Source organism: Gekko japonicus, unplaced genomic scaffold, assembly GCF_001447785.1.
Source record: "Gekko japonicus isolate JY-2015 unplaced genomic scaffold, Gekko_japonicus_V1.1 scaffold154, whole genome shotgun sequence".
Taxonomy (NCBI): Eukaryota; Metazoa; Chordata; class Lepidosauria; order Squamata; family Gekkonidae; genus Gekko; species Gekko japonicus.
The window spans coordinates 263,528-290,326 of NW_015172008.1; the positions used below are offsets into that span (position 1 = coordinate 263,528).

The following is a 26,799-nucleotide window of genomic DNA, read 5'->3' on the forward strand; positions in this document are numbered from 1 at the left end:
ATTTGATACCCAATACGGGGTTTTTTCTTGTTCCATAGGAACTGACTCAGTGTTGTTTGCCAGACATTCAGGTCTTTTTTCGGAATGATGATAGGTAAGGTCCTGAATAGAAATAAAAATTTAGGTAGAATGAAAGCCTTAATTAGGTGAAACCTATCTATCCAAGATAGATTCAGCTTTTCCCAATTAAGGATGTCTGATTGGATTGATTTATACGTTTTATGGTAGTTATAAGATGATAATTTGTCAAGATTTACCAGAATTTCTATTCCCAAGTATCGATAAGAGTCTGTGACCCATTTAAATTTATACGTTTTCGTTAGGATTTCTTTAGTCTCGACTGATAGATTGAAAGGGATGATCTGAGATTTTGAGTCATTTATTGAAAGGCCAGATAACAGTTTGAAAGAATTTAATAAGGACTTTAGGGTTGGTAAAGAGTTTATGGGATCAGTCAGGTACAGCAACATGTCATCTGCAAAAAGAGACAATTTATGTTCTGTATGTTTAGGTGAAACCCCTTTTATGGAGGATTCGTTTCGTATAGCATTTGCCAAAGGTTCAATCGCGATGGCGAATAAGAGAGGTGAGAGGGGACAGCCTTGTCTGGTTCCCTTTCCCAATCTTATGGGGTCTGTGAGTGTGCCATTTATCCGTAGTTTAGTGGTAGACTTTTTGTATAAATTTTGGACGGCATTAATAAATTTAAGTCCAAAATCCATATCTTGGAGAACGGTGTAGAGATAATTAAAGGAAACTGTATCAAAGGCCTTCTCAATGTCAAGAGTGAGAAAGGCTACTGGGTTTTTAGATTTAAGGCAGTGTTGCGTTAACTGTAGTGTTCTCAGGGTGTTATCTGATAAATCCCTATTGGGTATAAACCCAACTTGATCATTGTGTATGTATTTTGATATGAAAGTATTGATCCTCTTGGCTAATATTGAAGTGAATATTTTTTGGTCCTGGTTGAGAAGTGATATCGGCCTATATGATTTGGTTTGTAACAGGTCTTTGCCTTTTTTAGGTATAAGTACTGTTATTGCTTGGTCCCAAGAAGTGGGGATAGAACCTGTGTCAAGGATATGGTTAAACGCTAAAGTCATTTGTTTTATTATGAGAGGCCGAAATTTTTTATAGAATTCTGAGGGGAATCCATCAGGGCCTGGTGTCTTGCCGGTCTTAAGTGTTTTGATTGTGTCCACTACTTCTTGTTCTGTTATGGGGGCATCCAGAAAATTTTTATCCTCATTTGATAATGTCGTGTGGATTGGGAATTTTCTAAATTCAGCTTTGAAAGCGTCTTGGTCTATAGCGGCTTGTGAATAAAGTTCAGAATAATATTCCTGAAATCTCTTTAAGATCTTTGATGTTTGAGTTTCTATTTCACCCCTTGCATTTTTGATTGCTGGAATATATTTAGTTTTTGCCTGCTCTTTCACTCTGTGTGCTAATAATTTTAGGCTACGCGGGGATTTTATCCAATATTTTTGCTTTGTAAAGAGCAGTCTTTTTTTGATTTTGGAGGTCTCTAATAGTTCTAATTTTTTCCGTTCTGACTCTATTTTTTTAAGAATGAGAGAGGATCCCGTTCTTTTATGTTGTTGGTCTAGTGTTTTAATACTGGTTAAGGTGTCCAATTCTAATTGTTCTCTCTGTCTTTTAAGGTGAGAAGCTTTCGAGATTATGGAGCCGCGAAGCACTGGTTTCAGGGCATCCCAGATAACACATGGAGAGACATCCTGCGTTACATTATTCTTCAGATAGTTTTTAATATCATTCTCTATGTGTTCCGTGAATAATTGGTTATCTAATAAAGATACATTTAAGAACCATTGTCTGTGTATGTGTTGTTCTTCATATGATTTTATAGTGCATGAGAGCCAGTCATGATCTGACCATCTATGGGGTTCTATTGTTGTGTTTTCTACTTGCCTAAGCAAAGATGTGGATAGCAGAATCAGATCTATTCTGGTGTGTACCTTATGTCTTGCAGAGAAAAAGGTGTAGTCCCTTTCGCCAGGATGTTTTAGCCTCCAGACATCCGTGAGATCATTGGTTTTTATTATGGTATCAAGTTTCGTGTACCTGATTCTTGGAATATTTTGAGAAGGGGCGTGGCGAGATTTATCAAGATATCTATCGATAATGTAGTTAAAATCACCTCCTAACACAGTGTCTCCTTCCGCAAAATTGTTTAACAAAGCTAGTGTGGTTTCTATAAATTGCAGTTGACCCTCATTGGGTACATAGATTGTGGCAATGGTCATCTTTCTGTTTTCAAGATTCCCCTTTATGAACAGGTATCTACCATTTGGGTCAACTAAAGATTGATCTAGTGTAAAGCGTAGATTCTTTGAAAGTAAGATCGCTACGCCTCTTGAATTCGAACTACCTGGCGCTAGAATCTGTATTGGAAGTTTTGGGGTCTTAAAGACTATGTTTTCTGATTTTTTAAGGTGTGTTTCCTGTAAAAGAATGACATCAGGTTTTTGTTTCATCAGGGTAGAGAGGACCCTACGTCTTTTGATTGGGTGGTTTAAGCCCTTAACATTGTTTGAGATGATTTTGATGTAATTGGCCATGTTTTGATGATTCAGTGCAAGATGGATCTCTTACCTGCAGTATTACACGTCAAAAGTAGGTTCTTAAAGCGGGCCGTGGAATGGAATCTGTATTAGACTTCTGAAGGAAGATGAAAGAGCAATACAAAAGCTCTATTTGTAGAAAGTATTTCTTTTGGAGTAGAAGAGAAATCAAAAATAAGTAATTACTTAGTGAATTTAAAATAGTCAGCTCAGTATTTCAATTAATTATGGTATGATAAAAATTAGTAAAATTGATTATTTCCAATTGATCCAAATAGCTTATAATTTGATTAAGGTTGAATAAGTTCAGTCAAAAATACTATATATGCTACAAATACCAAAGTACAATTGATGTCCAAAAGCTAATGTCCGTAATGTATTGATATAAGAAAGATTTAATCAAATGGTTTAAGATTGGGTACGTCAAGATAATAAACTGTACAATTAAGATTTGATGAGTGTATATAATATTTATATTAATATTATGAATTTTTTATATTTCAAGGTGTGTTAGTGGTTAGTGATTATTTTACAAGATCGCCTATTTGTTAGTTGTGTTAATATTTCTTGAGTAAGTTCCTGACTCCAGGTGTGAGAGTGCAATTTAAAATACCCTGTTTTAAGCTACGATAGGTGTACAGAAAGTGTAAATTCTCTAAAAGTAGCCTCTCTCTGGGCTTCCACCCTTCTAAGAGTGTGGGTGGAAGGCTGGGGTACTCCTTGTTCTCCCTCTTAAACCCCAGCAAGTTTTCCAGAGTAAAGACTACAACACGAGAAAACTTTACAATAACAATCAAGATCCCCCCTCCCCCTCCCCCCCAACCCCTATTTAAAGATAATTCATTAACATTTTAAAAACAGCAACATTGCAAAATATCATGTGTGAATAACTTCTATGTGAGTTTCATAACACGTCTGCGTACCAAAAAGTTACAGGATAATTCTTCTCAGAGATTTTCCTTTCATTTTACAGTACCTCTGCATAGTCAAAACCATGTCACCTTATAAGAGAAACATTTAATAACAATGAAAGATAACTGCCTATAACATATTACTAGATCTTGTTTAGTGCAAAAACAAGACAATACTTAGACTAAGGAGTATTTGAGGATTCAATATTGTGATGTTCAGTGGTATCATCTGGCTGCAATATCAATCATGAGAGTTCTTGCTGCAAAAAATTTAGTTCTCGGTGTCATCTGCATCAGATGTTGAGGGCGAAGTAATGGAGTGCCGTCTTTTATTCGTTTGATTAGCGAAATCCATGGTAGGGCCGATGTTCAGACGATCTAACAGTTTTGCTCCTTCTTCCTTATCAGATATTTTATGCGATTTCCCTCGAAATGTGAACTGTAGCACAAGCGGAGTTATCCAAGTATATTTAAAGTCCGCTTCACGTAGGCTGCTTGTAATCTGTTTTAGCTCTCTCCGCTTCTGTAGAGCCTCACGGGGAAGGTCCGGGTAAACTTCTATTTTCTGGTTATGATATTCTATATGGCCGTTTCTCCGTGCATGTGACAGAATCTTTCTTCGAAATCTGCTGTCCATGAGGGTTATCATAATGTCCCTAGAAGGTCTCGTTTTCAGCAGCGTTGTTGGACCTAGACGGTAAGCTTTTGTTATCATAGGAGATTGATCTCCCTCTGTGCCGACCACTTGTGCCAGCCATGTAGAGAGGTGGAACGCTAGATCGCCTGTTTTTTCCACGTCTTCTCCTAGTCCTCTCAATTTTAAATTGTTCTGACGTATCGTTAAGTCCAGCTTCATAGTTTTTTCTGCCAGGATTTCCTCAGCTTGCTGCATTTGCCTTATGTTTGTAAGATTAGATATGCTATTTTGTATCGCCAGTTCCGCAGATTGCTGGGTTTCTTTGATACTTTTTTCATTGGTTTCCAGACGTTCATATAGCGGTTTAAACATAGTATTGACATGTGAGAAAAAGGATTGTTCCATGGTTGATAAGGCTTCTTTCAAATCAGCCGTTGTTATTGGCGTGATTTTGTCCGCCTCAGAGATGGCAGTCGCCATTTTGTCAGGGAGCCGATCTGCCGGGCCCGGTTTTGTATTATTTGAGGGAGATTCTGATCTGTTTTTGTCTTTCTTTAACTTTTTCACTGAGGATTGTTTGTGTTTTGCGGCGTCTTTCTCCATATATTTTATGATGTTTCGTCACTGTAGATCGTGTTTTTTGGGGTTGAAAGGAGGTCGGGTTCGGCGGAGCCAAAGGCTTAGGCAGCCATTACCCTTGGTCCCGCCCCCGGAAGTCTTCGCCCTTTGTATTCTTAACAAGGCTGACAAACTGGCCACTTATAGTATTCAGCCACCAAGTTAAGCAAGGATTAGAGAGTTCTTTAAATCTGTTTCAGAATCCAAATTCTCATCTCCCAGATCAATCTATCTATTATGACATTACTTATCAGCACCATTTCCAAGATGTTGCTAGCATTTACCATGTTTAAAGCCCTTGTATGATCTCCTTTAGAATACTCTTAAATTCTGGACACTGCAATGCAATGGGAATGCTGGTGAGTCAGAAACTATTCAGAAAAGAGACTAAGATTTTGGAAAACAAATTATACAAAGAGAGGCCCAAGCAACAGGATATATTTAGTCTAAGTAAAGAAAAAACAGAAGGGTGGCACATGCTAACAATTTTCAGGTACGTAAACACAGTTCATAAAGGTGTTGAGGGGTGTTCAGCCAGATGGAACAGTCAATTTCAATTTCAATCTAATTTATTGTGGCAGGAGCCAGTAAAACAGTACAATTCTGGTGTAAAAGGGATTAAAACAGTAATAACATGGGAATAATATAAAAACATTAACAGGAGAGAGTTAATAACATTAGTAAAGTAAAACAGTGTTAATAAAAGAATCATACAATTTTTTCAGCTAAAATAAGTTTACGTTTCCTAATAGCTAAGCAACAAAATTTTGCCACAGCATAAGTCACTGAGCTCTGAATGTCTTCTAAGAGGAATTTACGAAGGACACCCCCTAATTTAGCCAGCCTCACTCAGGTCATAACTCAAAATAACTGAACTTGAACTGCAAACTGCAACAGCAAGTGAGTACTCTACAAAAGGCCCAGATAGTGTGGAGGAGAAGCTGCCAGTTCTTCAGTTGGCAGCTTGGTGTCATCTCTCAGACAGCAAGTGCAAGGATACCAGAGGTCATTTTGGGGAAGATCGCGGGGGCTCACAGTTCCCCCAGGTGAGGTACGGGGGGCACACGATGAAGCCCCGCCCCCTGCTTCCGGCTGCCCTGCTTCCGGCCCTCATTCAGCCAGGAGGAGGCAGGAGAAGAGGGAAGGTAAATTGCTTCCTCCCTGCCTCTCCCCACCCCTGCCTGCCTGGGGCCAGGGAGGGCCTTCGCGGGGCTTCCTTGCACTCCTGCAGGCCTTGCAGGTCCACTGCTGGGCCACTCATGGGGCTCGGCAGTGGAGCTGCAATGCCGGCAGTGGCAGCCGGGACCGTTGGGGGTGGGGTGTGTGGCCTTATGACACACTTCCGGTGATGTCAGGGGGTGTGGCATATGTTAATGAGTTATGTTAATGAGTTCCCCTAGCTCTTTTTCTACGAAACGACCCCTGAAGGATACTATCGCCGACAAAGTAGCTGGAGCTGTGTGAGAAAGCAACTCTGTTACCTGGGGCAGTCAGAACACTGTTGTGGAATCCACAGCAGATGGACAGCAGTCAGTAGTGACACGAACAAAAAGAAAGGAGGGAGGAAGAAAAAAAGGGGAGAAGAAAAAAAGGGGGGGGGGTTTGGGGAAAAAAGTCAACTCACGCAAGTTTATGCTACCAGATTTGGAATTATTAGTGGACTTTAATTGGCCATACCTGAGGCCTATCCTATAGAACAACAATATACATATAAATATATAAGGACATAACATCTGGACTTATACTGCATATATATTTAACATCTTATGTAAATATTTTTTGGACTGTATGTCAACTTTGTATTTTGGATTGTGACCACTGAGGAAGGCCCTTTGGGGCCGAAACGCGTTTGGTTCAGTTGCACAGCACTAACCCATCTATGTATGAATGTTGAGAAGTTTTTTAGGTCTGATTGTGAATATTTTAAATGAGTTTTAAGCTTTTTAAAATGTGTACACCTTAATAAATTTTGTATGTTTATTATATCTAATGTCAGCTCAGCAGTCAGTAGTGCCAACAGTAGAAAAGGCGCGAACCTGACTTGGGACTGCTGTTTGGGATGGCACATTGAGTGGGATCCAGATGGCTGTTTGCTCAATCTCACCCAACTCCCCTCTTTATCACAGCCTCAGCCACACATGGCTTTTCTGCATGAAGGTTCTACGCTCCTTTTTGGTTGTCAAAGGGGACACCTCCTCTTCCTTTTTCACATATGGAAAGGCTAGCTGGATCCAACCCACCTTTCCTAATGTATAGTTCTGCTCCAAATACTCTCCTACGATCTAATATTTTGTATGGAGTTTTTTTTAGCCGAAAGAAATGTGTTGCCTTAGCTGTCTAATTCCAGTTCCAACTGTTCCATCCACAACAGCTCCTCCCTTCAATAAAGCCAGGGGAAACAGTGCAGTACTTACTGGATCTTTTTTTACCAGGCCTGGTTCAGACACGACAGCGATGAGGTAGGCGAGTGTAAACACAGAGTTGAGAACGTAAGAAAAAAACAAATTCTTGTGCAGTGTTATCCTCTGACAGCTGAGGCTCCTGAAAATGAAGCACCACAAATTGTAAATTAATGTTTTGATTCTGATGTCACTCTGTTACAAGCACATGCTGGCAATGGTCTTTGAAGAATGCGAACTGGCAACAGGCAGCTGCAAAACACATGGCTGGCACTGAAGCCCTGGGAGCTAACAAAGGGTTGCTTCTTTTGTCTTTGTTTTTTTACACCTGTTTAAAACTGCATGTTTTCCACATCACATTGTAAAGACCTCATAGTCCACATTCTGAAACTTGGACATAATGGGCCCAAAAATTACTCGACAGTAAGTGAGAATGTAAAGGTAAAGGTAAAGGTTCCCTTGCTCGAAAGCCAGTCGAATCCGACTCTAGGGTTGCGGTGCTCATCTCCGTTTCAAAGCCGAAGAGCCAGCGCTGTCCGAAGACGTTTCCGTGGTCATGTGGCCGGCATGACTAAACACCAAGGCGCACGGAACGCTGTTACCTTCCCACCGAAGTGGTACCTATTTATCTACTTGCAATTTCTTGCTTTCGAACTGCTAGGTTGGCAGGAGCTGGAACTAGAGACAGGAGCTCACCCCGTCTTGCGGTACCCGGGTCTTGAACTGCTGAACTACTGACCTTCCACAGCCTGCAGTTCAGCGTCTTAACCACTTGAGCCACCGCAGCTCCTAAAACGAATACAAATGATGAACTGCGGAATTACTATTCTGTGAGGGCATGTCCCTTGGAACATTGGAATGAAAATGATACAATGTGGTAAGAATGGGTAATCAGCAGAGTTGAAGAACCTTGACCTGGAACTTCCTTAGATGTCAGGAGGATACTTGGATCCACATTATGCATGGTTTTGATTCCTCCTTGGATGGTACAGCAAGAGACTGCTTCCTGTTTAATTATGGCCCAAATTATCAAGTAAATGGCATATTTTTCATGATTTCCACATTTTGGAGCCAATTTTCTACTAGAACTAATCACAATTTTTGTAGCATTATATAATTGTCTTGGTGCTGCATATTCTCAGGACTACAGGCATGGTTCCTCCTTAACTCTGGTTGTTCTGATTCAGTATCTAGTGTGTGGAGACCCAATGCTTCCATGCTTGCTTTGCAGACAAAGCCACACGGCAAGCCAGGATAGCCACCGTGTCAGTACAAGCGGTGTCGTTCTTAACCTAACGTGGAAGGATGTGAAAACCCCATGCAACATAACATAAAGTGTTTTTTTCTTAAAACTGACCCTTTTCATACATCCAATTTATAAATGAGTAAACAAATGAAGTAAATAAACAAACAAAATGTCCAGCATAAGAATCAACTTTGCACAAGGGGATTCTGTTCCTTCACGAATGCATAAAGTACTGTGAACTGGAAGCACAGAGAGATGTTTCTCTGGCAGAAGAGAGTGCAGATGGATCCATGCCACAGCAACCTTGAGGCTAGACTATTGAATGCACTCTACATGGATGTGCCTTTGATGGCAACTCAAATGTTCAAGCTTGTTTACTATTGGGAGCTGGGCAGAGTATACACCTTGCAAACATTCTGCAGACACTTCGTTGGTTGCCAATCAGTTACTAGTTTCGTTTCAAGGTATGGGTTGTCACTTGCAAAGCCCTTCATGGCTTTGAATCCACGTATCTTCATGCCCACCTCTCCTGCTCTGCTCTGCCACAACAGCTTCACTTATCAGAGCAAAGCCTTTTGAAGGTGCCACCTTGCAAATGAATAAGATTGACAGCTGCCTGTACATGTGCATTCTCTGTTGCAGCTTCCACCTTGTGGAATAGCTTGCATGAGAAGGTCAGGAAGACTACCACACTTCTATCATCATGCAGTTTCTGTAATACAGAACTGTTCAAAAGGGCATTTTCATGTAGGGATTAGCACTGCGGTAGGATGAAACAGTTCAGGAAGGCGCTTTTTTAAGGGAATGGTAGTATATTCCTTTGTTTATTTTATGTATAATCCTGCTCTTATTGCATTGTGTTTAGCTTTTGTATTTCCATTTTCTGCATTGTTTATGGTATGTCATATCAAGCTGGTTTTTGTTTGCATTGTTTATTGGATGTTTTAGGCTTTTTAATTGCATTCCTTATATTTTGTAACCAGCCTTGAGTTTCAACAAGAAAGGCAGGCTGTAAATGAGCAAATGATTAGGATTTATAAAACAGATTGCAAAACCAGTCACAGCATAAGTCAAATGGCACTTGGATAGGGTTATTTTAGGCCACTTCACACAGGATCTTAGCTAATTAATATATTACTGCATGGCAGGGATCAGTGCAGAGAAAACTATTGAGCATAACCATGGATATCTTAATCAAGTCACTGAAGAAATCAGAAGCTTGAAGAAAACACTTACTTGAAGTAGAAGAAAATCCCCAAGGAAATCAGTAGGGAAGTTATAGATAATGCATGTCCTACTATAGCCATATAATACAGTATCATTATCATCTGAAATTAAAAAAAAGAACACAAGACATTCAGGGGTTTTTCAGAAATAGGTAAATATAACCTTGCCTGAGCTACCAAGGCAGATCTTTGTGCAGAACACGTGGGTATCTGCACTGGATGAAGATGAAGGTCCCACCAAAGTGTCTGGATGCATCCTCTGATTCAGGTGGGGTTATGAACATAAAAACATAAGAGAAGCCAATATTGGATCTGGTCAATGGCCCATCTAGTCCAACACTCTGTCACACAGTGGCCAAAAATACCAGGTGCCATCAGGAGGTCCACCAGTGGGGCCAGGACACTAGAAGCCCTCCCACTGTTTCCCCCCCCCCAAGCACCAAGAATACAGAGCCTCACTTGCCCCAGCCTGAGAGTTTCTATCTATACCTTGTGGCTAATAGCCACTGATGGACTTCTGCTCCATATGCTTATCTAATTCCCTCTTGAAGCCATCCATGCTTGTAGCTGCCACCACCTCCTGTGGCAGTGAATTCCATGTGTTAATCACTCTTTGGATGAAGAAGTACTTTTATCCATGCTAACCTGACTGCTCAGCAATTTCCTTGAATGCCCACAAGTTATTGTATTGTGAAAAAGGGAGAAAAGTACTTCTTTCTCTACCTGCTCTATCCCATGCATAATCTTATAAACCTCAATTATGTCACCCCTCAGCCGTCATTTCTCCAAGCTAAAGAACCCCAAGTGCTTTAACATTTCTTCATAGGGAAAGTGTTCCAACCCTTTTATCATTCTAGTTGCCCTTTTCTGCACTTTTCCCAATGCTATAATATCCTTTTTGAGGTGTGGTAACCAGAACTGTACCCAGTACTCCAAATGAGGTTGCACCATTGATTTATACAGGGGCATTATGATACTGGCTTTTTTGTTTTCAGTTCCCTTCCTAATAATCCCCAGCATAGCATTGGCCTTTTTTTATTGCAGTCGCACACTGTCTCGACATTTTCATTGAGTTTCATTGACTCCAAGATCTCTCTCTTGGTCAGTCTTCGCCAGTTCGGACCCTATCAATGTGTATTTATCATTAGGATTTTTGGCTCTGATGTGCATCACCTTGCACTTGGCCACATTGAATCCCATTTGCCACGTTGACACCCACTCGCCATTCTTGACAGATCCTCCCTGGTTCTCTCCACCCTGAACAACTTTGTGTCATCTGCATTCCCTCCAAGCTCCATGCAAGGAAGCATTTGGAAATATGATTCCACACTGGAAGCAGTATGGTCAGTTACACCACTTCAGAAATTTACCACATGCCACTTCAGTGAGCATGATGGGAGAAGCTCATTTGTTTAAAGCTAAGTCTGCCCTAATATGCCATCTTTTAATTGCTACTTGATCTGGATAGCCCAGGATAGCCCAATCTCATCAGAACTCATAGCTAAGCAGGGTCAGCTAGTATTTGGACGGGAGACCTCCAAGCAGCACCAGGGTCGTGACGCGGAGGCAGGCAATGGCAAATCACCTCTAAACATCTCTTGCCTCAAAAACCCTACGGGGTTGCCATAAGTCAGCTGTGAACTGACGTTACTTTCCACCACCAAGATAGACAACTTGGTATCTACTGGAGCACGGTCCTTCTTTATAGTAGTCCCCACCTTGTGGAACAAACTCTGTGAGGGGCTGCAGGGAGAATCATATTTAGACTTTAGGCCTTTTTTGGATGGGCTTTAAGCTGCCTTTTTTAATGGTCTTTATTTCTTGGCATTTCTTGGAGAGCAAAGGGTTTACTTTTAGCATGCTTTTAATCTTGAAAAGGTAAGATGCCTTCATCTGCAAGGCAAAGGCAGGTTATAGTTACAGTGGTGCTCTTAGTGATTATAGGGTCTTGGCCAGAAGACCAGAATCACTGCCATGGCCCACTGGGGCCCACCTGACAGGGCCAAGCAAGTGATGACCCTCATCTTGGGTGAGGCGGGTGAGACCCATTGCTGGAAGCTAGTTGCTGGAATCCCAAATGAAACAGGCACATGTGGCTGCTGCTGAGCCAGCTGCCTGAGTCCCGGACAGGGTGGGCGCAAGTGGCTGTCACTGTGAGCAGGCAGCCTGCCCTCTGGATAGGACAGGTACAAGTAGCAATGATCAGAACATACTGTTTTTCTTCTTTTTTCCCCTCCCTGGGGTCACAGATGATGCCCCCCAGCATGACTAAGACCACTCCTGTATAAGTATTTAAAAAGCTAAACAATAACTGGGGTGGAAGTACAATTTTTAGAGCAAGTGGAGGGGAGAGGCAGGTGAGGAGAGTTGGACCCTCCCAGTTCCAACCACATACTTCACTGTACCTTCTTCTCCCACATGATATGCTCCTAGCCAAACTTGTTTCTAGAGCTTTCTGAGGAGAAAAATACCGGGTGAGTGGAGGACAGATTGTGTAGAGGTAAACCATGGCCACAGTGAGGGCTCACTTCTTTTCCTCCTGTGTGGGTTCACTTCTTTTCATCATGTGCCCACTTAAATTTATATGTCATTGGAACAGACCTGTACTTAAATGAAGGGCTCCGTGACCATTACATGTAGTTTGGCACTGAATGATTCATAACATAAATCTAGCTCAATTAGCATCGTGCAAATTCCTAATTATTCAGCTCACTCTTTATGTAACCATGTGGGTGTTGGAAGAAAACATCTGAAACTCTTTTGCTAAAAGAAAACAAATAAACCACAGAAGAAATGAAAGGAAGAAGGCAAATACTCCTTTTCAAAGAAAGAGATCTTGATGTATATGAAGCTCCCCCCCCCCCCGATGAGCAGCAGTTGTTTTTAGATGCCTGGAACCTATGCAAACAACACCCATGCTCTGCTGAGTATTATTTATGCCTTTTATCCTCTGCATTTAAGATAAATAGCATTCATACTTCTGCCCATGAATGGCATGCTTAATAGGTTCAGGTGGGTAGCCATGTTGGTCTGAAGCAGCAGAACAAAGTTTGAGGTCAATAGCACCTTTCAGACCAGCAAAGTTTTATTCAAGGTGTGAGCTTTCATGTACAAGAAGTGTGCTTGCACACAAAAGCTTATACCCTGAATAAAACTTTGTTGGTCTTAAAGGTGCCATTGACCTCAAACTTTGTTCTAATGCTTAATAGGTGGCATGCTTCCCTCCACTGGCTATCTGGATCAATGAAACCTGCACAGATGTTCACTTGAATGACTTTGAAATTATTATTTGTTCTTGCAGAAGGAAGTCACAGGTTTAGTGGAAACATTAAAAGCCACTGGAAGACACAAAGCTGTCTTATACTTAACTAGAGCACTGGTCTCTCAGGGCCAGTATTGTCTACTCTGACTGGCAGTGGCTCTGCAGGGTGCCTCAGAGGCTGAGGTCTTTCACATCACCCTGTTATCTTATCCTTTTAAGTGGAGATGCTGGGGATTGAACCTGTGACCTTCTGCATGCCAAGCAGATACTCTACCCCTGAGCCATAGCCTCTCCCCATCATGAACAGTGGTGCAGCCAAGTTTGAAATAATAAGCATTTATTACAAATTTCATCTGCTCTGAACAGGCATTTTTATTTTGAGTTATACCCCTGTGCCTCAAAATTATTAATCCATTTGCAATTCCAAATAGGATGTGTTTTTGTGCTTCTGTGCATTCATCACACTAGACAGCAGATGCTGGGGGCCACTGCTGTCACATTCTCAGCAGCTGATTATTTAGTCCCCTATACCAATGGAACTGTCCTGATTGCTACAAATAGCTTGAAATTTCTATGAATGTAATTGTACAGCCATTAGAGCTGCTGCAGCTACCTCCTTCTCATCCATGAAGAAATTCATTTTGGTAAATGTAGAGCCCAGGAGTGGCCATTGTAGTGACACACAACGTACATAGAAGGAAAGAAGCATCACACTGTTGCCAGGCAACATATTGTGTTCTCTCACCGGAATACCCAAGTGGCAGTACAAGAATGCACATGTGCCAAGGGAAAAAGCAAACAAACAAACCACAGAAGCCAGTTTAGAACTCTTGATTAAAATTACCTTTAAAAAACAACCACACACAAACACAGATGCCACTTATAATTGGCGACCCAATTACTATTTAGAACACAGAAATTTGGCTCCACTTGTGTTTAGCAGCTGTGCCATTTCAAAGCTTTTCAAAATGCTCTTTTTTGGCTGCTAAGGGTTATTTGCTAGGGGTTCAGGCTCCCCGCTACGGAGCTTCAGCAAGAATGCTCTCCTAACCCTTTAAATAGAAGCACCAGCTGGCAAATGCCAGCAAGCTCCTCTTTTCCTTGACTAAATTTGTTTCTTGTCTGAATATTCCCCATCTCCGATAACGGGATGTACATAGCTTGATTACTTGCAGCAAAGCTACTTCAGGTCACATCCTTTAATGGGGAACAAAGCCCACTACTCTGACACGATCTACTGCTAAGTGACATTTGCAGCAGTGCAACAGAAGCCGCAAAGGTCACTTGTATTGGCCAAACTATGATGGAATGGGCAGCTGTAAGAACAAATAAAGAAAAGGTTTCTGCAAACATGTATGGACTAAGTTGCTTTCTCCAAATGTTGATGCATTTTCTGTATAGGCTGGGCCACTCTGTTGGAACATACAAGTAAGGAAAAGAGGCAGGAGGAGTGGTCAGCAGTGATCTTCAATGCAGTCAGTCCTGGCTATCTCTATCCCATGTACTGGGTGCTACTGTGGGTGCAGCACAAGCCGTCACAGCTTGAGTCTGCAGCCGGACTACCCGACAGGATGAGTACACATATACTATGCAAGGAGATCCCTTTTAGGAACGCTTCTGTTGGTCTGAGAGACACCAGAGAGACTACTGCTGTAACAGCAACCCTCACTTCTTCTAGGTATCCCAGATTTCTTTTAAGGCCTGATTAAAACAAAATGCTAGTGAGGCAAGAGATCTTACCCATGTGACTTTATTTAAATTGGGCTACAACCCACATAAAGCACCCATGCAGGCTTTGCGCATCAGAGATCTGTAGCCAATGTAAGTGGCGAGTGCTTACTAATTATGGGGTTCACTTGTGCAGCATCCAGAAAATATACCTCATCTCCAGACTACAGAGATCAGTTCCCCTGGAGGAAATGGCAGAGTGGACTTTATCATAGAATCATAGAATATTAGAGTTGGAAGGGACCTTGCAGGTCATCTAGTCCAATCCCCTGCACTCTGCAGGAGCATAGCTGAAAGATAGCCCTACAACATACCCGAAAGATGGTCGTCCAGCCTCCGCTTGAAAACATCCAGCAAAGGAGCATCCACCACCTCCCGAGGCAGTCTGTTCCACTGATCTACCACTCTTACAGTTAGGAAGTTTCTCCTGATATTTAGCCAGTATCGACTCCCTTGTAATTTCCACCCATTAGATCTAGTCTTGCAATCTGGAGCAAGAGAGAATAGATCCGCTCCATCTTCTACATGACAGCCCTTCAAATACTTGAAGACTGCAATCATGTCCCCTCTAAGCCTTCTCTTTCCCAGGCTAAACATACCCAACTCTTTCAGCCTTTCCTCATAAGACTTGGATTCCAGCCCTCTCACCATCCTGGTTGCCCTCTTCTGGACATGCTCCAGCTTGTCAACATCCTTCCTAAAATGTGGTGCCTAAAACTGGACACAGTACTCCAAGTGAAGCCTGACCACAGCAGAATAGACCGGAACTACCACCTCCCGTGATCTGGACACAATGCTTCTGTTAATGCATCCTAAGATTGCATTAGCTTTCATCGCAGTCACATCACACTGTAGGCTCATGTTTAGCTTGTGATCAACCAGAACACCTAGATCCCTTTCACATGTGCTGCTGTCAAGCCAAGTCCCTCCTATTCTCTATCTGTGCATTATGGCATCACATCCTTGCTGAGCTTGCTTCCCTTCCAAACTCAGAAGGTACTGTCCCTAAATCTTCAGGATCTTCCTACGCCAGAGTTGGCAACCCTTTAACTTGTGCAGAATTACATGGCTAAAATCTTTGGTCCTGTCAGCAACCCACTGAAGCCAGACCTTACAGGATCCTAAGACAAAACATTGTCCAACAGTGTCAGCAAACATTAAATCAGAGGTCATACAGGGTTTTTTTGGTTCAGTTACTTCTACTGTATCACTGATACCCTTTTTTCTAACTGGAAGTGAAGAATGAAAAAGAGAAGGGAAAATGACAGAGGAAGAAAGAGGGAAGGAAGGAGAGAGGAAGGATGACAAAGAAAGCGAGCTTCTATTTCTGTTTATCCCTTTTTCTCTTTCGTTTATTTTTAAGAAACAACATTCATCCTCATGGAGCCTCATATGCCTAATAGTGCAAAACCAATTCCCATTGTATGTATACAGCTGCACATTAAAACAATATCTGAATTGTGGGAAAACTGAGTCTTTTAAAATCATTTCTACCCACTCAGAAGCTGCGTACCTGTTCAGGGCTGAGGTGGAAGTCTCCATGTCTCCTTCTCTGCGTAAGACACCCTCTGTTTCCCCTCACTCATAGTGTAGTACTCACTGGAGGAAAATGGCCGCCCTGCAGCTCCAATTACTGCTACATGGGGGGGATCTGATTTCTGTCTCTTTTCTACCTAGTAATATCAGTAAAAGCCCCCACTCTCTCTCTTCTGAAGCAAAGAGATTTGTATCTTTGGCATGTCCACTTACCAGATAAACTCATTCAGTTTTTAAAGTATAGCCATTTGTTGTTTAGAATGCATGAGTTTTGCCATAGGTGCTCTTGAGGTAAATTCACATGGGATCTGAAATACTGGTGGAAGGGGAGAAGGGAGAGGGAGAAGCTGCCACCTCCCTGATAACAATACCTAGAAAATGTGTAAAATCTGAGCAGCAGCCAGAGTCACACCGATATTTTAATAGCCTACCTTCCGTTTTTCATTTGTGAAGGAATTGCACCGTGTGTAATCAGACCAAGTTCGGTTGTTTTCAGGATGCCGGTACCAGTTTCCATTCTCATCACAGGTCTTCGAGGCTGTCTCTGTGAATTTAAAAAGGCAAAGGGCGTAATTCATTTAGAGGGCTAAGTTTATATACTTAGTTTTTAAACATCTAATTAATTATAGATGGCATTTCACTCTCATTCATTATCTCAGCGAAAACAGGCAATCAAATACCACAGCACTCATCTTCACTTAGCTGGAGTAAAATAACAAAACACGGCCAAATACATTATGATAAGCTGGATCCAGATACCTGTTTCCATGGGCACAAGGACCTCCTTCTGCAGTGTGTGAATCTCCCATCTTCCCTCTCAAGTGGCATCCTGAAATGCCTTTGAATTTTGGGGGGCAATTTAGACCACCACAGAAGGAGGGAAACCCAGACTGCACCCACAGAATGCTCATCTGGATCACACAAATGCTCATCTGGATAAATGCTAAAAACTACATCCTGGTACCATTCTGTTTGGACCGCTATACTTTCTGAGCCTCTGGGATTGGAATAATGTCATCTGTAAAGATAGCAGGATAGGTTGGTCATGGCTACCCAGTGGCTTTTGGTTAGCTGATGACAGGGACCATGTTGTCTTCCTTGCTTGTGAAATCTCAAGCCAACTGTTAACTGGAGCAGGACTTGGCTAGCAAGCTGGAGAGAGGGTGGTACCTTGCCGACAGCTGGTCAGTCTGGCTTTTCCATTGCCATCAAGTTTTTCCTAGGAGAAGAGGGTGACCTCAGCCTGCTTCTATGAATTACTGCATTGGTGCAGCTGCTCCCATGACTGGGCTGCAGGCAGTATCCATTCCTACCTACCCACCAATTACTTATTTTTGAATCTAGTGGTGTTACTGTCTGTAACCACAGCTCATGGCATGCCACATATTTTTATGACAGAAACTGGGAACTGAGAGAGGGAACGCAAAAACAATGGGTGCAATTCTACACAGATCTGCTCAGGCCCCAAACAGACAATACATTTTGCCACAATCGCTTTCGGGTTTCCCTGACCCAACTCTGACCCTCTCACAGATCAACAGCACATTCTGGGAAGTAAGTTCCCAAGTATCCCTGGCCCTGATTCAAACTGGAAGGAAGGAGGGGCTTCAGCTTTCCCCCTTGTTATTTCCCGGACCCAAAAAGGACCCAGGGAATTTTATTTGCCCTATGGGAGAACTGTATGTGTACTGATAGGATATATGTAAAGCGCCCCCAATGGGGCAAATAACACGTCCCCATAGCTGTTTTGTGCCAGGATAACAGTGCAACTCATGGCAAAATGTTTGAACCTCATCAATAACCTCATTTTAGTCAATGGGTCTTATTTCCAGGAAAGTGCTGCAGCCAAATTTGGATTGTAGTCAATCTCTCCCACAATATAGGGAGATAAAATCTACTTGTAGTTATAAAGAAATATCTCTGCATAATGGAATTTAGGAAATTAAAATCATAATATGTAATTGGAAATTAATACATAATGCATGCGATATATGCACAGAGACTGCTACTTTATTCTCACGAGTCTTCTGTATGCTCATTGAAACATTCCCAGAGCATGGTGGACTTGTGATAAAGCAAATAAATATTGGACAGATATACATAGTGAGATGCAAAAAATTTTAAAGTGTAATTTTAAGAAAGAGCCAGAAGCACTACTGTTGGGACTTAAAATGGAAGAAGTGAATATGACCAAGAGAACTCTGATGTGGTATTTGAGCACAGCAGCCAGAATGACTTTTGCTCAATCTTGGAAACAAGAAAGAGTGCCTAAAATCTGGGAATGGATCAAAAAGTTACTTTTTATAGTTGAAATGGATAAATTGACAAGGAAATTGAAGATCCAGAGGAGTTTATGGCGGATTGGATGGACTTTAAAGAATATCTGGAGAAAGATTGGGATGTGAAGAATAATCTATTTTGTTTTGATAATTATTAAAAATAATTGATGGACTCCGAAATATTCGATAGAGATAAGAAATATGTTAAAGAAAAGGTTACTAATCGATCTTAATTGTTGATGTGTAAAGATGAGAGAATTAGAAGAGGAGAAGTAAGGGGCTTCCGGTCTGGACTCCGCGAATGGTGGATGCATCTTCGGGACGCTCCCGAAGTCGTCTCGCCCACACGCGGCCGAGGGGGGATCTGCACAAGCGGAGACCCTAAGGAGCCCCAGGAAGGGGTTCTGATCCGGGGCGCATAGGGGTGGTGCCTCTTTCCCGGCCGAATGGTCAGAAATCGAGGCTCGCCCCCAGCCCCAATGGCCCTAGCCGCAGCAGTGCCCCGTATGGGGACTAGCAGAGCCGCCGGTCGTCACCGGGTGATAAAGCGGAGAAGCGATTTCCGGCGCCGGCTCCCGCCTCCCAGAGCCAGCTGTCAATCAACTGGAGAGTTATCTTCTGCGCCCTCTGCTGGAGCAAATGCAGCAGATCAACCAAACGCTGACAAATATGGAAAGTGTTCTCAATAACCAGCAGGTCCAGTTAAATGATACAGCTAAGAAAATGGAGGAAATTGCGCAAAAATGCCTGGACTCAACAGCAGAAACTCAAAAAGTCAAGAAGAAGGTGGATAAAATAGAAAAACGTCAAGATATGCAAGATAAAAAATTATTGATGCTTCAAATGGAAAAATCAAATTTGACTCTCCGATTCCAGGGCGTAAAAGAATTGGAAAAAGAAGATCTCCGAAGTATTTTAGCGGAAGCTTTGGCAACACTCACCGGCTGGGAAGCGGAAAAAATAAGCGAGGAAATGGATCTGGTCTACAGATCCTATTCCAACTTTACAAGGTTAAATAACCTGCCGGCAGAAGTGGTGGTCCAGTTTACAAAGCAGAAAGTTCGGGATCAAATATTAAAGGCATCTTCATCAACGCCTATGAAGATCGAAGAGCAGACAATTAGAATCTTGAAAGATGTCCCATTTGAAATTCGAATGAAAAGGAAAGCATACAAAGGACTGACCTTATTCTTGCAGAAACATCAAATTAGCTATCGCTGGTTGATTCCAGAAGGGCTGACTTTCAAATTTAAGGATAAAAGAGAGAAGATTGACTCCATTTTCAAAGCTCGAGACTTTTTGAAGAGGCACACCAGCACGGAGGAGGCAGCACTCGCTGAATGGGAAGATTTGGACAGTGATAAAGACAGCGGTTCGGAGGGAGAAGTCAGGACCCCGGAAGATAAAGGAGCAGGAAAGGGTCCATCATACAACTTGAGAGAAGTGAAAGGGAGGCCGCCCAGACCATGAACTTGTTCGGATTGCGCATGAAAAGACTCTACTAACAAAAAACCAAAAGGACACTACTAATTCATTAACAGTTTTTCTTTATTTGCAGGTTAAGATGAAAGACGACTGCCAGCTCACAGAAGAAGCCAAAAGAAGATATATGTATTATTACTAAAAGATTAACATACTAATGATATATCACCCACCTCTTTTTCTTTATCCCACTATATACCTTCCTCTTTCTAGAAAAAAAAAAATAAAGCCTCTTCTTTTTAGAAGAGTTATAAAAAAGAAGAAGAAGAAGAAGAAGAGGAGAAGTAAGGGGAGGGGGTGGGACCACTGCGGGAAGCCAGAAGAGGGGATGGGGGTTAAAGAAAGGGATATGGGTTGAAAATATTGTTTTAATGTTGATCTTGTTATAATATTCCACCAATAAAATGTTTTTTTAAAAAAGAAACATTCCTAGAGCAGGCATTTATCAGCAGTCTTGCATTATCATGTCATATAGGATAAAAGGGCGTTGCTCAGAGGACTGGCTGCTCACGGAAAGCATGAACATGTATTTTGTACATAACTGTATTTTTGAGAGAAAACATCCATTTTAAGGTAATTTTCAGCAGATTGCTGTATTTCAGGAAGGAATAGGGACTACATTTCCCAGGGAGCACCAACACACTGGAAGGCAAAGGTGGGGGGAGAGAGATCATCCATCCAACCATTGACTGGCCAGCCATTGCCACCATCAACTTGGAGCCACACCCATCACAGCTGCAGCAGTTAGGGTTGCCAATTTTGATGTGGGAAATTCCTGGAGATTTGGGGGCAGTGCCTGGGCAAAGATTTCTGTTTTCCTAAGCTCTATGGTACACCACAGAGCCTGTCCTTCAAAGCTGCTATTTTCTCCAGGAGAACTGATTTCCAGACTCTGGAGATAAGTTGTAATTCCAGGAGAACTCCAGCTCAACCTGGAAGTTGGCAAACCTAGCAGCAGCAGAAACAGCCATTCTGCGTGTCACTTTACATTCCACTGAGGAAGGTGAAGGAGGGCAAGAACATAAGAACATAAGAGAAGCCAATGTTGCATCAGGCCAAAGGCCCATCCAGTCCAAAAATACCAGGTGCCATCAGGAGGTCCACCAGTGGGGCCAGGACACTAGAAGCCCTCCCACTGTTGACCCCCCCAAGCACCAAGAATACAGAGCATCACCTGCCCCAGAGTCCCTATCCATACCTTGTGGCTAATAGCTACTGATGGACCTCTGCTCCATATATTTATCTACTTCCCTCTTGAAGCTGTCCATGCTTGTAGCCACCACCATCTCCTGTGGCAGTGAATTCCATGTGTTAATCATTCTTCGGGTGAAGAAGTACTTCTTTTTATCCATTCTAACCTGACCACTCAGCAATTTCATGGAGTGCCCACAAGTTATTATATTGTGAGAAAGGGAGAAAAGTACTTCTTTCTCTACCTGCTTTATACCATGCATAATCTTATAAACCTTGATCATGTCACCCCTCAGCCGTCATTTCTCCAAGCTAAAGAGCCCCAAGTACTTTAACATTTCTTCATAGGGAAAGTGTTCCAACCCTTTTATCATTCTAGTTGCCCTTTTCTGCACTTTTCCCAATGCTATAATATCCTTTTTGAGGTGTGGTGACCAGAACCGTATAAGTATTCCAAATGAGGTGGCACCATTGATTTATATAGAGGCATTATTATATTGGCCGATCTGTTTTCAGTTCCCTTCCTAATAATCCCCAGCATAGCATTGGCCTTCTTTATTGCAGCCACACACTGTCTCCAAATTTTCAGAGAGTTATCTACTACAGTTCCAAGATCTCTCTCTTGGTCAGTCTCTGCCAGTTCAGACTCCATCAATGTGTATTTATAGTTAGGATTTTTGGCTCTGATGTGCATCACCTTGCACTTGGCCACATTGAACCCCATTTGCCACGTTGATGCCTACTCGCCCATCCTCAACAGATCCCTTTGGAGTGCCTCACAATCCTCCCTGGTTTTCACCACCTATTGCTTTGTCATTATTTTTCTTCACTCTGTCCTCACAAATGAAACAATCTGGCTTTTTCCAGTCCATACTTTCATTCATTTGGAATGCTATGACTTCAATCTACTTGGCTCTTCTGGCCTCTAATTCACACCTGCTCAGGACTCATTACAGTGGTTACAACATACTTTGTCTTATTTATTCATTTATTTATGAAAATTTTTAAATTTATTGACAGAAACCAAATAATGTTTCCAGGCTCTGGGTATCTGATTTGAGAACAGCTATTTTTAATATTTTAGATTTTAGATTTTTATTTCCTGATCATCTCAGAACTCAAGGAAGGTAAATCCAGAACTGGCTCTTTGCTTTGGAGAAATGATGTGTTGGGAAAGAAAAAAATGGGCACCACTGTTCTAATCCCACTATCCTTTATAACTTTACTCATCTTACAGATCTCACACATTTCAATGTGAATTAATAATATGCTATGTTACAGATTCACACACTGATAATCTGGCAGTGATATATCATCATCATCGTCGTCGTCGTCGTCATCATCATCATCATCCCAAGCGCGTATATCTTTAGAGGAATTTACACTGCATCTTAACCCAAGGTACCCCCTCCTACATCCATTGAACTTGAAAGGGTCCCTAACTCTCCTTAGGACAGCATTATTAACCCCTTTATTCTGTAAACTGCCTTGGGCAGGTTCCTGAAGAGGCAGCATACATTTTTTTTTCAAATAATAGAATCATAGAGTTGGAAGGTTCCTCCAGGGTCATCTAGTCCAACCCTCTGCCGGAAATTCACAAATATCTCCCCCTCCACAAGAAAGGACCACAAGAACTAAGCACTGAGGCAACCCTTCCTGCCCTCCCTCTCATGATCTGCCTAAGTTCACAGAATCAGCAGTGCTGTCAGATGGCCATCAAGCCTCTGTTTGAAAACCTCCAAAGGAGAGCCCACCACCTCCCAAGGAAGCCTGTTCCACTGAGGAACTGCTCTAACTGCCAGGAAGTTTTTCCTAATGTTTAGCAGAAAACTCTTCTGATTTAATTTCAACCTGTTAGTTCTAGTCCAACCTTCTGGGGCAACAGAAAACAACTCCGTACCATCCTCTATACATGATAGCCCTTCAAGTACTTGAAGATGGTTATCATATCACCTCTCAGTCGTCTCCTCTCCAGGCTAAACATACCCAACTCCTTCTACCTTTCCTCATAGGACTTGGTGTCCAGACCCCTCACCATCTTCGTTGCCCTCCTCTGGACACATTCCAGCTTGTCTATACCTTTCTTAAATCGTGGTGCCCAAAACTGAACACAATACTCTAGGTGAGGTCTATCCAGAGCAGAATAAAGTGGTACCATCACTTCACGTGATCTGTACACTATACTTCTGTTGATACAGCCCAAAATCGCATTTGCTTTTTTAACAACCGCATCACACTGCTGTCTCATGTTCAGTGTGTGGTCTACTAAGACCCCTAGATCCTTTTTGCACATACTACTGCCAAGACAAGTCACCCCCAACCTATAATTATGCATTTGATTTTTCCTACCTAAATGCAGAAGTTTACATTTATCCCCATTGAAATTTATTTCATTTGTTTTAACCCAGTTTTCCAGCCTATAGAAAATGAATAAGTAAACATCTTGAATGTTTTACGTTTTTAATGTTAATTTTTCTTAAGTGTTTTGCTCCTTTCCACCCACCTTAAGAAAAAAAGCAAGTGATCATGCTGAGCCAGCAGCTGATGGCATGTTTTTTCTCTCTATGATCAGGAACTCACTTTATATAGAAACCCATGGAATAAGTACACTTCAGCAGTTCAAAATAAAACTGTCATGGAAAAACTAAATTTCAGAAAAATTACACTGTTCAACTGTAGTACGTGCACAAGCAACATCAGAAAGAAAAGAACATATTATCTTAGCTCCCCATCAATTGAACCTGCAGATAACCTTAGACTGCTGTCTTACTATCTTCTCCATTGCATCTGCTGCCAGATATCATCTAAAGCTGGAAAGCATCAGAGCTCTTATACAGAGATTAAAGTTGACTCTGCTATAGAACACAATGTACTGAAAAATTTACATGTCGTTCCATTGATATCCAAGAAATCATAATATTAACAACAGTAGCTGGAGAGGTATACTGCTTCAGCTGCTTAGCTGAATCCTGTGATTCAGGGCTGGAGGATCATTGTGGCAGGAATCATGAAATCCAAACAGTATGTCTCTTTTCCCAAGACTCTATTCAGCAAGACTGACTCATTGGCAATGAGCGAGAATCATTAATCAGAGGACATTTACACTGACAACCCTCCGTTCTGTAGGGCTTTAATAAGTAAGTAGCTGGAAGATAGCTTTTGGAGATTTAATCACCAACAAGATGGTAGATTTGTCCCAGTGTGTGTGTGTCAGAGGGATTGTTTCATTCCACCACCCTCCATGGAAAACCAAGCTATGGTTCTAAGCCCAGACTAGGCAATGAAAGATGTGGACTGTGTGCCAAACTAGACCTGATGGAAATCATGGATCCCCTTAGTTCTCTGAAGGCAAATTATAGCACCACACTGCTCCACTGGGGCATCATGAGGAGGGAAGGAGGTTTTGCAACTCAAAATCATCCCCTTGCTCTTATTAGCCCTTTTGACAGACATTTAAAAGGAGCTGCGGTGGCTCAAGTTGTTAAAACGCTGAACTGCAGGCTGTGGAAGGTCAGTAGTTCAGCAGTTCGAGACCCGAGTGTGCTGCATGATGGAGTGAGCTCCCGTCTCTAGTTCCAGCTCCTGCCAACCTAGCAGTTCGAAAGCAAGAAATTGCAAGTAGATAAATAGCTACCACTTCGGTGGGAAGGTAACAGCGTTCCGTGCGCCTTGGTGTTTAGTCATGCCGGCCACATGACCACAGAAATGTCTTCGGACAGCGCTGGCTCTTCGGCTTTGAAACGGAGATGAGCACCGCAACCCTAGAGTCGGACTCGACTGGCTTTCAAGCAAGGGAACCTTTACTTTTTAAAAGGGCTAATAAGTGGGGGGGGGGTCTGCTTGAAAAACCGAGAGGGGGCGAAAGGCTGCAAGCGTGGCTGCAACTCAAGTCAAGGCACTAAACAGCTATTTATTTAAAATATCTATAAATTTTGCCTCTCTCCTGGCCAAGTCAGGACCCATGGAAGGTAATGATATAATGAAACACAACAAAACCATATAAAAGTACATAATTCAAATCATTAAAACATAAAGTAGCATTAAAAACAAACACCCTGTGCACATCTTGCCTTTCCCCAGAAGGCTGCTCTGAAAGCACTGTGGGATAGTTTTGTTTGACAGACTTGCCAGAAGGGCAGAAGTCTCCCTGACCTCTCCTGAGAGGATGTTCTACAGGCATGGTGCAGCCACTAAAAACAGCCACTTGGTGGAGGTGATTTTCATGAAGCAAATGGAATGAGAGGAAAGGGTGAAATACTTCTACTTCCCAACCTCAAGGTGAGATCCAGAGTTCTCCCAGAATTCCAAAAGATCTCCAGACTACAAAGATCACTGCTGCTGGAGGAAATTACAGCGTCGAGTGCAGACCCTATCGCACCACATCTTCAGTGAGCTCCCTCCACTCCTCCGACTCCACCCTCACCAGGCACTGCCCCAAAATCTTCAGGAACTTCCCAAGCCAGAGTTTCCCTTTCAGTCTCTTCCTTAATGGCTGCACTGCATGAAAAGAATGGATGTTCTAACTAGAATGGATGTTCTAAGACAGTTTTAAGGGATGCTCTAGGATTGTAGATATGGTTGCCAGATCACAGTCTATAGCCCCAGGAACATTCGGGGGTGGGGACAGGTGTACCAGCATGATCCCAGTGAGTGACATAACTTCCAAAGAAAACCAGGTGTGACATCGTAACACCAGGGCAGGCACTCTAAGATTTGCAAAAGCTCTATGGTTAAATCATAGAGCTTTTAGTAAATCCTAGAGTGCCCCCCCCCCAAAGTCATGTAACCTTTGACCATATTATGGGTATATAAAACAGAAAGAATTAAAAGCTGACTCCTCTTGTACCACCTCTATGCACCCACTATGGTCCTCAGACTGCTACTTACTGGCTGTTCCCCTCTTTAAGAGTGAAATGCAGTAATACACTAATGAAATAGAAATCTATAAATGTATCAGTACTGTCACAAAAAAAACCACTGCTAACACTAAAATGGATTATCCTCAGAAGGTCCTGTCCTATGTGGCTCCTCTGTTACAGTGAATAAGTAGAACTGGACACCAGCAGCTCACCTGACACCACAGAAAAGCTCTTGTGGGTGGAGACAGTACCTCAGGCACCCTTCTCCTAAGTTATGTTTTTCTCTTATTTAGATTATTTAACCCCCACTTTTCTCCAGTGGTGACCCAAACCAGTTTACATTGTTCTCACCTCCTCAATTTTATCTTCATAACTACAACCTTATCAAATAGGCTAGGCTGAGAATGTCTGGCCCAATAGCACCCCTGACAGCTTCCATGGCAGAACTGGGATTCAAACCTGGGTCAGCCAAATCCTAGTCCAACACTCTAACTATTATAGTGGCTCTCTAGAACCCTTGTACACCAAATGAAGTTTCTGGATCTTCTTCAGAGCAAATTACAGTAATCAAGCCAAGTGGTTCAAAGGTATGTAGGATTCTGGCCAAGGCTGACTTTTACAGGAAAAGCAGATGAAAAAAAACCAACCTAAGAAGGACGTTTTTCACTCCTGGCTCCAGCCATGATCTGCTTGTCAAGCAACAGAGATGGATCCAAGAAGTAATAGCAGTAGGTAGAAAGTATCCTGATACAGAAGGTAAACCACCTTCCCTGGCAAGTGTGTCTTGGCTGCTGTTGTAGTGAGAAACCTGGCAAATGGAGTCTCCCACTCCTCCATCCT

The 26,799-nt window shown here is 42.2% G+C and overlaps 1 protein-coding gene across 1 annotated transcript in view; it reads right to left on the reverse strand.

Annotated features, from left to right (window-relative positions):
• Window positions 1-26,799, reverse strand: part of CALCR (calcitonin receptor) — a 96,891-nt gene that overhangs the window by 49,528 nt on the left and 20,564 nt on the right. Inside the window, exons 4-6 of the mRNA XM_015420206.1 lie at window positions 16,580-16,692; window positions 9,633-9,724; window positions 7,166-7,292 (exon numbers count right to left, since the gene is read on the reverse strand). Coding sequence (XP_015275692.1) covers window positions 7,166-7,292; window positions 9,633-9,724; window positions 16,580-16,692 — 332 coding nt within the window. The remainder of the gene's footprint in view (window positions 1-7,165; window positions 7,293-9,632; window positions 9,725-16,579; window positions 16,693-26,799) is intronic.